Raw genomic sequence first — 13,852 nt, 5'->3', positions numbered from 1 at the left:
GACCTACCTGTAGCGTGTGCCGCGAAATTTGAATTTCTGTCGGGAACGACTGAGTCTATAGCTAAGTATATATCTGACAGGGAAGTTGAATGTACAAAAATGTATAAATAATCAATATATACTCATTTCAAATAAATGATATTGTAATGATACAATTAAGTTTGTTCATACTTACCTGGCAGATATATATAGCTGATAATTTCCGACACCGACAGAATTTAAAACTTACGACACACGTATGGGAGTCAGGTGGTTAGTACCCATTCCCGCCGCTGGGAGGCGGGTATCAGGAATCATTCCCATTTTCTATTCATAATTTTTTATTTCCACTGTCTCCTGAGGGGAGGTGGGCGGGTACTTAATTATATATATCTGCCAGGTAAGTATGAACAAACTTAATTGTATCATTACAATATCATTTTGTTCATGCAACTTACCTGTCAAATATATATATAGCTGACTCCCACCTTTGGTGGTGGGAGAGACAGAATAGAGGATTTAGGAAACACATATGTGCAGATAATTGATATCTTGATTCCTTACCTGTTAGCATAGCTGGCTTCGTGATTACTGCCACGTAAGTCTGCTATTGCTACTAGAGTTGCCAGCAAGGTAGAGACCTATGAAGCTGGTGCACTCCAGATGATCTGTCCAACAGGGGCGAGACCACGACGTGACTAAGACCATGGACCATACTAATGAGGGCAACGAGACAAAAATACCACCACCTGGCTTAGTTTACCAAAGGTATCCCACTTAACTAAGCTAATGGAAGGGAGACCCGCCCCAGGCGGTCACCCCACAACCATAAACACAAATTAAAAACCCCCTAATCCCTAAAGGATAGGATGAGTGTTACCTCCTGCCCCCAAAACAGTGTCTGCAGCAATGTATGGTCCGAGGGAGAAGCAATTTTCGTATGTCACTTTCACCTCCCGCAGGTAGTGTGAAGCGAACACCGAATTGCTTCTCCAAAATGTGGCATTCAAAATATCTTTGAGAGCCATATTTTTGTGAAAGGCTACCGAAGTAGCAATAGCTCTCACTTCGTGAGCTTTTACTTTCAGAAGCTTTAAATCACTGTCACTACACTTATTATGCGCTTCTTGAATCGTATTCCTGATGAAGAACGCCAGTGCGTTTTTCGACATAGGAAGATCAGGTTTCCTCACTGAACACCACAAATTGTCCGATGAACCTCTGCAAGCTTTAGTTCTCTGCAGATAGAACTTTAGAGCCCTGACAGGACACAGGAATCTCTCACGTTCGTCCCCAACTATATCTGCCAACCCTTTGATTTCAAAGGACCTCGGCCACGGGTTGGAAGGATTCTCGTTCTTAGCTAAGAACATGGGACTTAAAGAACACACCGCACTACTTTCTGAAAAGCCGATCTGCTTGCTAATGGCCTGAATTTCGCTAACCCTCTTCGCCGTCGCCAGAGCGGTTAGGAAGATCGTTTTCTTCGTCAGATTCCTGATAGAAACTGAATGAAGCGGTTCGAAGTTACTCGACATCAAATATTTGAGTACCACATCCAAGTTCCATGAGGGTACTTTAGGCTGGACTACCTTCCTAGTCTCGAACGATCTAATGAGATCATGAATGTCCCTATTATTAGACAAATCGAGTCCTCTGTGTCTAAAGACTACAGAAAGCACGCTCCTGTAGCCTTTAATAGTTGGAACAGCCAACTTCACTTCTTCTCTCAGATGAAGAAGGAAGTCAGCTATCTGGCTCACAGAGGTTGTGGTGGAGGAAATGCCCTTCTTCCTGCACCAGGATCTGAAGACAGCCCACTTCGATTGGTACATAGCGATCGAGGAGGGCCTCCTTGCGGTGGCAATCGCCTTCGCCACAGGTCTTGAAAAGCCCCTCGCTCTGGCCAACTTCTTGATAGTCTGAACGCAGTCAGACTCAGAGCGGGGAGGTTTTTGTGGTACCTCTCGAAGTGGGGCTGTCTGAGTAGATCTTTCCTTAAGGGTAGAGTCCTCGGAAAGTCTACCAGGAAGGACATCACCTCTGTGAACCAGTCGGCTGCCGGCCAGAAGGGGGCGATGAGTGTCATCCTCGCTCCTTCCGATGCCGCAAACTTCCTCATCACTTCCCCGAGGATCTTGAGCGGGGGAAAAGCGTATATGTCTAGGCCCGACCAACTCCAAAGTAGGGCGTCTACTGCGACTGCTCCCGGGTCCAGAACTGGGGAGCAATAGAGTTGAAGTCTTCTCGTCCTGGACGTTGCGAAGACATCCACCTGTGGACAGCCCCATAGGTTCCACAGCGACTGGCAAACCTCTTGGTGAAGGGTCCACTCTGTCGGCAACAGCTGCCCTCGCCGACTGAGAAGGTCCGCCCGAACATTCTGTACTCCTGACACGAACCTTGTCAGGATCGTGACTTCTTGCGCTTTTGCCCACAACAGGAGTTCCTTTGCGATGGCAAACAGAGAAGGCGAGTGAGTTCCCCCTTGATTTCTTAGGTATGCCAGCGCTGTGGTGTTGTCCGCATTGATCTGGACTTTGCCGGATACTTCTTCCTGGAAAAACCTGAGAGCCAGATAAATGGCTGACAGCTCTTTCATATTGATGTGCCAGGACACCTGTTCCCCTCTCCAGGTGCCCGACACTTCTTTCCCTCCTAGTGTTGCTCCCCAACCCGTGGACGACGAACGTCGGTCGGAAAAACAAACACTAGGTCGGGGTTCCGAAGTTTGAGGGAGAGCCCCTCTGCGATCTTCCGAGGATCTGACCACCAACTTAGGTGATCCTTCACCTCTCTCGTTAAGCACAAGATCGCCTCCAGATCTTGCTTGTTCTTCCAACTGTTGGCTAGGAAGAATTGAAGAGGTCTGAGGTGGAGCCTTCCCAGAGAAACAAACTTCTCCAGTGAGGAAATGGTCCCCAGCAAACTCATCCATTCCCTCACCGAGCATGTTTCCTTCCCCAGAAAGGTCGCCACTTTCTCCAAGCATTGAAGTTGTCGCCCCTGGGACGGAAAAGCCCGAAAAGCCACTGAGTCCATCTGAATCCCCAGATAGACTAAAGATTGAGACGGAGTCAAATGCGACTTTTCGAGGTTTACCAGAAGCCCCAGGGACTTTGCTAACGTCATGGTCGTGTGCAGGTCCTCCAGACACCGTTCCCGCGATGAAGCTCGAATAAGCCAGTCGTCTAGGTAGAGAGAGATCCGTATATTCTCCAAATGAAGCAGCCTTGCCACGTTCTTCATTAGAATGGTGAAAACCATCGGCGCTGTGGTCAGACCGAAGCTAAGTGCCCTGAATTGGAATACCTTCCCCTTCAGGACAAATCGCAGGTATTTCCTTGATTGGGGATGGATGGGGACGTGAAAATACGCGTCTTGGAGGTCCAGTGAGACCATCCAATCCCCCGGTCTCAAAGCTGACAGCACCGATTGAGTCGTCTCCATCTTGAATTTCTTCTTTATCACAAAGAGATTTAGACTGCTGACATCGAGGACGGGTCGCCACCCCCCCGAATGTTTCGGCACCAGGAACAGGCGGTTGTAAAACCCTGGTGATTCCAGGTCGAAGACCTGTTCTACCGCTTGCTTCTCGATCATTTGTTCCAGCAGATCGAAAAGCACTTTCTGCTTCTCTCCTCGATAAGAGGGAGACAAATCCTTTGGTGTTGAGGATAGCAGGGGCGACTTCAAGAACGGGATCCTGTACCCTTTCCTCACGACATCCAGCGACCAAGGGTCGGCATCTCTCTCTTCCCAGGCTCTCGCGAATCGAAGAAGCCTGGCTCCTACCGGCGTCTGAAGGACTTCCGAATCACTTCCTACTCTTTGACGGAGCAGGGGTTTTTCCTCTGGAAGAGCCTCTTCCTCGGGAGGCTGCTTTCGAGGAAGGTCCAGCACGAAAGGGCTTCGATTTCTTGGCAAACGAAGCTCCAGAAGATGAAGCAGCTGCTGGCCTTCTAGAAGACTGAGCCAGAAGATCTTGCGTTGCCTTTTCCTGAAGGCTTGAAGCTATGTCCTTAACCATAGCCTGGGGGAAGAGATGGTCTGAGAAAGGAGCGAAGAGCAAGTCCGCCTTTTGCGTTGGAGAGACGGATTTGGCCGTGAAGTTACAAAAGAGCGCTCTCTTCTTAAGAATCCCCGAGCTAAAGTGCGTAGCCAACTCCTCAGAACCATCCCTGACGGCCTTGTCCATACAAGAAAGTACGCTGGACAGCTCCCCCAGACTAATAGTATCAGAACTCCTTGACCTGGCATCTAAAACTCCAAGACACCAGTCAAGAAAGTTGAAGACCTCTAGAGTCCTGAAGAGGCCTTTTAGGTGAAAGTCGAACTCGTTATGGGTCCACGTGACTTTTGATGAAGACAGAAGGGCTCTTCTGGAGGCGTCTACGATGCTCCCAAAGTCACCTTGAGCAGAGGCTGGTAGTTTAACGCCTATGTCCTCTCCTGTCTCATACCACATGCCTCCTTTACCGCAGAGTCTTGAAGGCGGTAAAGCTAAAGAGGACTTTCCTGACGCTTTCCTCTTCTCCATCCACTCATTGACTTTCCGGAACGCTTGCTTCGTGGAAAGCGACTTCTTCATTTTAATGAACCCCGATGCCTTCGTTGCCTTAAAAGAAGAAAATTGAGAAGGAGGAGTACGAGGGGCTTCCGGTTGAAAAGTTTCTCCGAACTCCGACTGTAGCAGACGCATCAAAACTTTATAGTCCGATGAGACAGTAGCTGTTTGCTGTTCTTCCTCTGCTTCTACTAAATCATCGCTAACTCCTTCCTCAGAAACTGGAGAAGTAGGAGGAAACTCTGAAGAAAACTGACGATCAGGAAGGGTTCCTTCATCCACCTGAACTTGCATCGGTGAGGAACTGGTGTCTACCAGCGCGCGCTTGGCGTCCGAATCCGCACGTTTGGCGCCGCCAGGTGCGCGCTCGACATCTACCAACACACGCTTGGCGTCCACTGGCGCGCACCGAGCGTCCACTAGTGCACGCTTGGCTTCCACTGGTGCGCGCCGAGCGTCAGTCAGCGAGCGGCTGCCGCTCACTGGTGCACGTTTATCCCACAAACAGGTGCGCGTCTGGCGGCACCTGAGCGCGCTCCCACTTGCACAGAAGCGCGCTCAGCGTCCATCACTCGCTTGCGAACATGCTCAAGCACTTGCGAGCGGGAGATATATCATCCTGAGAGCGAGAAGCGAACTTCTCACCTCCTCTAGAGAGCTGCTGGGGAGCAGAACGAACTCTAGAGGGAGACTCGAACGAAGAGAGAGGCGAGCGAGAGAGAGCGGGAGGGGTCTTGACTTCTTCACAGGAAGCTTCTCATCCTTCCTACGACGCGGAAGAGCCTCTCTAGCAGCAAGAGCGTCCTGAAGTTGCTGCTGCAGTGACTGAATCATTCTCTTGTTAGGCGAATCTTCCTGCTCTGGGGAGGGACTGATCCTGTGAGCAGGAGAGCGGCGAGGGGACGCCCCCCTCCTCCTCCCAGGTACGGCCTCTTCCCGAGCTCTGGAGCGACTGTATCGCTCGCACGAGCTAACTGAATCCAAGTCCGAAGACTCTCTACGCCTTTTCTGCGGCGGAAAAGCAGCGAACGCACTGTCAGGCGAAGATCGCAAAAGCGGAGAACTAGGACGTGAAGCGTCAACATTACGCGCCGTCCTTTTCAGCGGACGTGAAGCACCTTGAGAACTCCACCCTTTACGTGGGGATGAAGCCTCCGATGACGAAAAACACTCCTTGAGGAGGCGTGCACGCGCACGCTCCCTGGCAGTCTGGGGATTTTCATCAGTAACTGCCGAAGGCACGTCAGATCGGTGGGGGTTCCTTGTAACCCTCCTTCGGCTTTCGACATGCTCCCTCCCCAGGTCCTGGGAGTCAAGCAGAGGTCCAGGCCTAGAGGCGAAACGAGGCCGATCTGACGCACCCTCCACTACACAAGGGGTATCACTGCACTTTTGCACGTCACTTTTGCTCTCAAGAGCCAACACTTTTGATTCTAGATTACGAATCGACTCCAATATCAAGGATAAAGTATTACTCTCTACAGACACTGCTTCAGGGCCCGGAGGCAAAACTACAGGGTTAGGAGCATTAACAGAAGGAGGGTTAACAGGAGAAACATTAATTTCTTGCAAGCCTGAAACACTCCTGGAGGAAGACCTCCTTAACCTATCCTTTTCAAGCTTCCTAAGATAGGTCTCATACGCCTTCCACTCAGAATCTGTTAGTCTTTCGCACTCCTTGCAACGGCTTTCATACACACATTCATGCTCCCTGCAACTCTTACATACCGTATGTGGGTCTACTGAAGCTTTCAGTAGCCCTACCTCTACAATCAGTTTCTAGAGCAGAACCTAGCGCTAGCTGTACTAGACCCTGACATATTATTCCAAGAAAAGTCCAAACCAAAATCAAATCAATCCACTAATAACGTGTGCCTAGCCACCGATACAATCAATTAATCCAAAAAAGAACCAAAAAGTTTCCAAATCCAGACGGAGGTGCTGTAAACAGATGTTCACAACACCGGCGACAGAAAAATTATGAATAGAAAATGGGAATGATTCCTGATACCCGCCTCCCAGCGGCGGGAATGGGTACTAACCACCTGACTCCCACTACGTGTGTCGTAAGTTTTAAATTCTGTCGGTGTCGGAAATTATCAGCTATATATATATCTGACAGGTAAGTTGCATGAACAAATTATTAATTAATCATTAACTATAATACACAAACAAACAAAATAAAACCTTCCCACCTTTTGTTTACATTCAGCACTTACGAGTACCGAACGATTGCCAAGCAATCACTTTTCCTAGCACACAGTAAGCCATAAATTTTCATTATCTCTCTTCAACCAATGAAACTACCAAACAGTATAATAACCATTCATTTCTATTCTTTATTCTATCTTTACCTAATGGAGATACCGAGTTACTGACAGCTACAGTGAAACATATACGTAATATTAAAACAGAAGAATTCTAGAAAATACGTATTTGTTGGCTTTGATGATAGCAGTCTGATTTATTTTATATTTTATGATATCTAATTCACAATTTTTTTTATTAAATGTATTGCACATACTCATTTCAAATAATTATTAAGTAACCATTAACTATAAAAAAATAAAAAAAAACAAAAAACTTCCAAACTTCTGTTTACGTGTAGCACTTACGAGTACTGAACGATCGCCAAGCAACCACTTTCACCTAGCACACAGTACGTACAATAATCAAATTTTCATTATCTCTTTTCAACTAATGAAACTACCAAACAGTATAATAACCATTCATTTCTATTCTTTATTCTATGTTTACCTAATTTTTTTTTTTATTAAATGTATTGCATGAATAAGTTTTTCAATTTATAGCATCCTTTTACCAATAGAATACATAGAGCACAAGGGGTAGATGCTGACCAATAGGAGAACAGGATCTTACAATGGTGACTAGCATCAGGAACCAATGGGAGAGCGGGAGGATGGTGGCGAGTTTACTCAGTTGGCGGCGCGCGAGTTTTAAAATTGTTCTCGGTGGTCCGGGCGAATCTCGGGATTTTACAGCAACAGCCTTTCGTAACCTGAACTATTTTCGTATGTAGAGCCAAAAAAAATCTTCGTATTTGCTTTTGTATCTCAAGTTTTTCGTAAGTTGAGCCTTTCGTATGTCGAGGTACCACTGTACCTTGTTAGAAATCTTATGACCGGTCCAGCTGGCGCTGAATAGTAATTCCTTATGTAAAGGAACGAGGGTTTGTATTACGTGTCGGAACAAGTTGTATTTTTTGTGTGCAGTATACAAATGTCTTAGAGCAATCTAAACTGGGAAGATCCCCAAATGGAAGACAGGATAAATGAGTGCATCATATGGAAATATGAAAATTGAAAGATAGAAAATGAGTTATTTAGACTGGATGTAGTAAAAGAGGGGGTTGGAATGGTGTGGTCTTAGTATCCAGGAAGAACAAGTGTGTTCAAGTGGTGCAGGGTGCAATATGTATCCAGTTGGGAAAGGGTGGTTAATGCAATGCTACAGAGCCTACTATAGAGGAATGTCAAGAAACAGCTTCTTGTTCATGGTTCATCCTTGATTCTTCAGCAGTTAAAAAGGTGAATGTGACAGTGAATGTTGCACTGGATGTCTGAAGTTACACCCTATTATGAAAAATAACTTATTAGTGATATACTTAATTACCTTTGGTAAGATTATTCCTTTGAAAAGAAAAGATATACTTAGTTACCTTTGGTAAGATTATTCCTTTGAAAAGAAAAAATAAATATTCATAATAACTCACCAATTTTAGTTTTTATCTTTTCTTGATCTTCCCATCGTAAAGAATCATAATGAGCAATGTCAGCAACAGTCTTTGGGCGTTGCTTAGCGAAGAAACACATCTGATGATACCAATGTGGTACTTTCCCATCAAACATTGGGCTCTGAAAGCAATAGACATTTAAAAGTAAATGAAATCCAAAATATTAGCATACATGCCTATTGTTTTGACTGTTACTGTACCAAACTGAAAAAGAAATTATGCTGCAAAAAGGGTAGGATAAACATAAGGCAACACATTAAAATCCATATCATTCCTTCACAATTAATGAAGACTCAAGCTTTCCACTTGAAAATGGTGTTCCACATGGAATCATCCTTAGTGAATAAATGATATCCATATTAGAAAAAGTCATTAATAACAAAACTTTGATAAAATTTATTATTTGGATATTCACCTACTGTTAAAGTTAGCTTATACCGCTGCGCTGATTGGGCGAGTCGGCATTCAAACAAAAAAATTGAATGGTTCCATGGATGACTGTCTAGTTCACCTGTTCTCCACCAGGTGTGTTTTGAATGTTTTAGCTCTGTCAGAAATCTCCTTGACAGCCCACTAAGTTGTGGTGAGGATGGGTGGGGTCTACCTTAACAGTAAGTAAGTATCCAATTAATAATTTTATTATAAAAATTTATATTACTTGATATGAATCTTACCTACTGTTAAAGTTAGCTGATTTCCACATTAAGAAGAGGACAGTGGGTAGTGCAGTTAGACAAAAATCCGCTCAGCCAATCAAGCTAAAGGTTTCTTGCATGAAATCCAAAATATTCTTACCTGATCCAGAATCCTTTCTGGATTTTACTACCACTAGAAGTTGGATTCCATTCAGGGTTTGTATATTGCGTAGGAACAAATCACAATTTTTGAAAGTAAATTGTATTTTTCCTAGCTATACAAACTCGAGGTCCTTTACACTAATGCCCACCTCATGCCACCCCTCAATCTGCTACCTGGGTCAAAAGCAAATTGGAATGTTTATGTCTGGTCGGAGGAATTACCAATGACCGGACGGTAATTAACTACCTAACTGCCTTGTTAAAGAATTCACCAGCTGTGTCCAGGCTACAACTTACGTAATTCCTATAGTAAAGGACCTTGGGTTTGTATAGCTAAGAAAAATACAATTTACTTTCATTGAATGCCCAATTTCCAAGCACTCAGCTTCTGCTAAACATGCCTTGTTGGAGAAGTCTGTGTCCAGGTTTCCAGCATCTGAACACCTGCAGTCTGTAGGATTACCAGTGTCAATGCATGCTTCTGTTCAGTTGGCGCCAGAAGAGAAGCGTGCGGTGCCATGTTGTGTGTGCCATTTGCCCTCTCATTTATTTAAAGGCTTCTTCAGAAGCCTCACTGATTGCACTGAACCCTCATTACATTGCTACTTTAATTTCTTCAGATGAAGAAGATTTAGAACAGGAGCAACCAACCACTAACTTCTCTACGCTCCCGAGATATTTTCTTGTATGTTATCCAACATTCTTCTCTCCAGCTATTCCAACTTCTCCAGAATCAAGATTCATGATGCAACAGCCTGCAAGATCCACAGGGCTACCTAGGATGGTGCTATCCTCCCACTGGAGAAATTCCTTCCTTGGGAATATCTGCTTTCTCTCGAGGGGATTTCTCTAGTCTTATTGACTGCTAGGAGGTCTGCTTTATCTTCTGCAAGAATTTTAATTATGTCGTTGGAACTGGACCACTAGATGTCTATAAGGTGTTTGAAGTGCAGAGCTTCCTTGACTGGACCACAGGAGCTCTAGCAAAAAAATGATAGAAGATTGCTCCAGCCTTCAAGAGAACTTTGCCACAGACTGGCTTGAGTACTTGCTTGCGCAGACAAAAGCGGTGAGGGACACTGCACAGGAGTCAACAACAATCTTTACTGCAGGAGTACTACTGAAAAAGAGGGAGTTGTGGTGTTTTCTCTCAAAGATTGTAATCGTTGTTTGCTCCATTAGCTCAAGGCAGCCTTTCCCATGAGTAATTCAGAAGCAGTCAGTCTGTCATAAGAATGAAGGGAGGCTTTGTCAATTTGTGGCTACAGCCTATTTCCACTTCAACAGATCAATTAAGAAATTATGGCTGCGCCTTTACATAGATTGTGTGTTGATGCATTTAACAAAAGCTGTTTCCACAGTCAAACCAAGATGATATAAGAGGATTAAGTTAACTACTGGGTAATCCTACAGTTTAGGGGTCCAAATTCACTGCATTTCATAAAGTTAAGATCAGCTCACAGATTTATGAAATATTTATTGAATCACGGAAAACAATGAAATAATGAGCAGTTTATCTGCTTACAGAAGCAAGAGATTATAAAAACAAACAAAGGGAATAAAGGGGGTACGTAAATAAGCTACAAAATGTCTTGCGGGATAACACAGACCCACAGGTTTTTTTAGAAAATCATAAATATCAACGTCTGTAAACAGCTAAACTGCTCATTTCTTCAGATTAATCGAAAAGTGGCTGCTGAACACCAAGAATCTATGCCATTTTACAATATCTATTACTATACAAAGACAAATGGCTTATTTTCTAGCAAATATTATACTTCTGCTTGCAGATCTGTCAAAATAAGAAAATGAAAATAGGAAAGAAAACTTAATCAAAAACACAAAAGAGCGCACTGTATTTAGATCCCTAAAGTGTAGGATTACAACTAACGAATATACTATAGGCGTGGGACTACTCATCATTCAAAATGGGGGTTATTTTTTGGAAGACTCCCTCATTATAATTTATTTTTTTTCTTGGGGTAAAACACAACAAAGCTAAAAATTTCTTCTCAATACTACATCACCTTTGCAAAAGCTTAATAACAGAGAACAAAATTAATCAAATTAATCAAATTTCTAACTTGATTTTTTGGTGTTCACTATGTCACGCTGGGTAGCTCCATTACGTTCCTATGTTTGTTTCAACTGCACTTGACACCTTCATATTGCGCACTATAACAATTTTCAACTGCATGTGCAATAACTCCACCCACTGGTCAAGGTTCTCCGACGAGAACGCGGTACGTACCTGCAGTAAATGCATTAGCATCAGCTACTGGTTTTTCAGGGGGTTACAACTGGTGAGTTTCAAGACAACGACCTGTTTACGCATAAGCTCCACTAGAGCCATCCTTATCTCGGCTGACCTGACTGAGTTTCAGTTCGAATGGCCAATCAGTATTTAGATTTATTTTATTCTATAGTTTTATTTCCTTTTTCCATGGATGTCTTTGAAAAATGCAGTTCAAATTGAAATTGAAATCTTTCCTCATTGGAAAATGCACTCATTCAAATCCAAAATCAGTTTAGTCATGGCATCACTTGTAATGGTTGCAATGTGACTGAATACAAGGCAATTGGTTCTTTTTTTGCAATAATTCAAAGGCTCAGCAATTTCCAAGGAATCATGGTGTACTTCCAAAGTGTTCCAAGGCTTGTACTTTGCTCTCTGACCGGCATTATTGGCAATGTATGTCAAACTTCGAAAGCCTAAGACTAAAAAGCATATTGCATGCAACTTTTCTGTTTCAGCCTTGGAAAAGTGATTCTGTTTGTGAATGTGTGGCTGAGGAGGCAGTTTACCCATGAACAAATTTTCCACAACCTGAATCTGAAAGCTGAAACAACTGTTAATTGGAGGAGTTTCTGTTCAGAGGTAATTGAACATTTTGTGGAAAATCATCTACCAATTTAAGGGCCATATATTTTTGTCGAGATCGACAAGTCCAAGCTTGGAAAATCCAAATACAGACGTGGTAGGGAAGTTAGTGGAGCGTGGGTGCTTGGTGGAATAGAGAGGGTTTCAAAGAAATTCTTTGTGGAGCCCTTAATTGAAAATCCCCGTCCAGACACTGCTACCCTCATCCCACTTATTCATTAAATATAATAAGGTCAGGTAATATTATAGTAGTGATGTGTGGGCATCTTATAAGAAAATAAGTGAACACAGGTATCAGCAACTGATCATAAACCATAGCAAAGCTTTTGTGGATCCAAACAATCCAGAAATTCACACTCAGGACACTGAGCGCTTATGGAGGGACATTAAGTCCTACCATGTCCTTAGGCCTGGTACTCGAAAAGAATACTACTGCCACTACATCCCCCACTACATTTTTATCAGATCAGTAGCGAATCACCAAGAATTGCTTCACGTCTTCTTCATTGCTGTTGGTCAACTTTATCCAACCTTCATTCAAACCTCCCAATCTGGACCCAGTGGGGCTTCCCCAACCACCGCGGTCATCCAGGTGCTATTGCTACCATGCGTACGGACACATCTGACTTTGACTAACAAGGTAAGACAAATACCAAACCCCTATTCTATGGCTAGCACAGCAAAATTATAACCAGTAAACACCCCTAGGTTATGTTAGGTTGGTATTTTCCTGTTCTTTTAATACCCTGTCATTTCCTACCTGACATCCCAGAACATCCAACCCGAGTTACGAGGTATGACAATACCAGCAACCCCCTCCATAGGTAATACAAAAAAAACACTGTAAACAGAGTCGTACACCCTAGGTTTATGTTAGGTTGGTATTTTCAGGTTCTTTTAGTCCCCTGTCATCCCAGCACTTTTTGCATGAAAAATGATATTGTCATGATACAATAAAGTTTATACATACTTACCTGACAGATATATACAGTGGTCCCCCACCCCCGTATTCGCGGGGATGCGTACCAGACCCCACCCCCCGTGAATAGTTAAAATCCGCAAATGTTTGGAACCCCTATGAAAATGCTAAAAATGATATTGTTATAATACAATAAAGTTTCATACATACCTGGCAGATATATACATAGCTAAGACTCCGTCGTCCCGACAGAAATTCAAATTTCGCGGCACACGCTGCAGGTAGGTCAGGTGATCTACCGTCCTGCCCTGGGGTGGCAGGATTAGGAACCATTCCCGTTTTCTATTCATATTTTTTCTCTTCCAACCTGTCTCCGCGGGGAGGCTGGGTGGGCCATTAATCGTATATATCTGCCAGGTAAGTATGTATGAAACTTTATTGTATTATAAACAATATCATTTTCATACAATCAACTTACCTGTCAGATATATACATAGCTGATTGACACCCTTTGGTGGAGGGTAAGAGACAGCTAACATGGAATAGACAGGTAAACAACATATGTTGTAGGTACAAATAAACCTTGGTTCCTATCTGATAGGTGGTAGACTTCGTGGCTGTTGCCCAGTAGTCTGCATCACCTCAAGGCTTTAGCGAGATATGTGATCTATGGCTAAGAGATCTTGTGGGTCTGCCGATGGGATATGAACCGCTTACTCGGCAGAGCCTGAAAGGACTTGTTCAATGGGTACTGGACCACTTCTATGACAATACACCTTATGAAGGAGCACAACACCGATCCCGATCACCTGATCCTAACACGAGGGTTCGCGCTCAAATTGGAAAGAGTTATCCACACACTCCTTTCAAAAACCCCAATAATTTCACTAAGTTAAAAAACTTTAACTCAAAGTTAAGGATCAGTGTCGGCTCCTTATCCCAGTAACGTATCCGC

At 43.8% G+C, this 13,852-nt stretch overlaps 1 protein-coding gene across 1 annotated transcript in view; it reads right to left on the bottom strand.

Moving 5' to 3' along the window:
• LOC135213654 (poly [ADP-ribose] polymerase 1-like) overlaps nt 1-13,852 on the bottom strand; it is a 265,109-nt gene that overhangs the window by 217,201 nt on the left and 34,056 nt on the right. The window contains exon 2 of the mRNA XM_064247696.1: nt 8,280-8,421. Within this exon, the coding sequence (XP_064103766.1) occupies nt 8,280-8,421 (142 nt within the window). The remainder of the gene's footprint in view (nt 1-8,279; nt 8,422-13,852) is intronic.

This window comes from Macrobrachium nipponense, chromosome 43 (genome assembly GCF_015104395.2).
Source record: "Macrobrachium nipponense isolate FS-2020 chromosome 43, ASM1510439v2, whole genome shotgun sequence".
In the NCBI taxonomy this organism is placed as follows: domain Eukaryota; kingdom Metazoa; phylum Arthropoda; class Malacostraca; order Decapoda; family Palaemonidae; genus Macrobrachium; species Macrobrachium nipponense.
The sequence above is the reverse complement of the archived record's forward strand: the minus strand, read 5'-3'. Positions and strand labels throughout refer to the sequence as shown.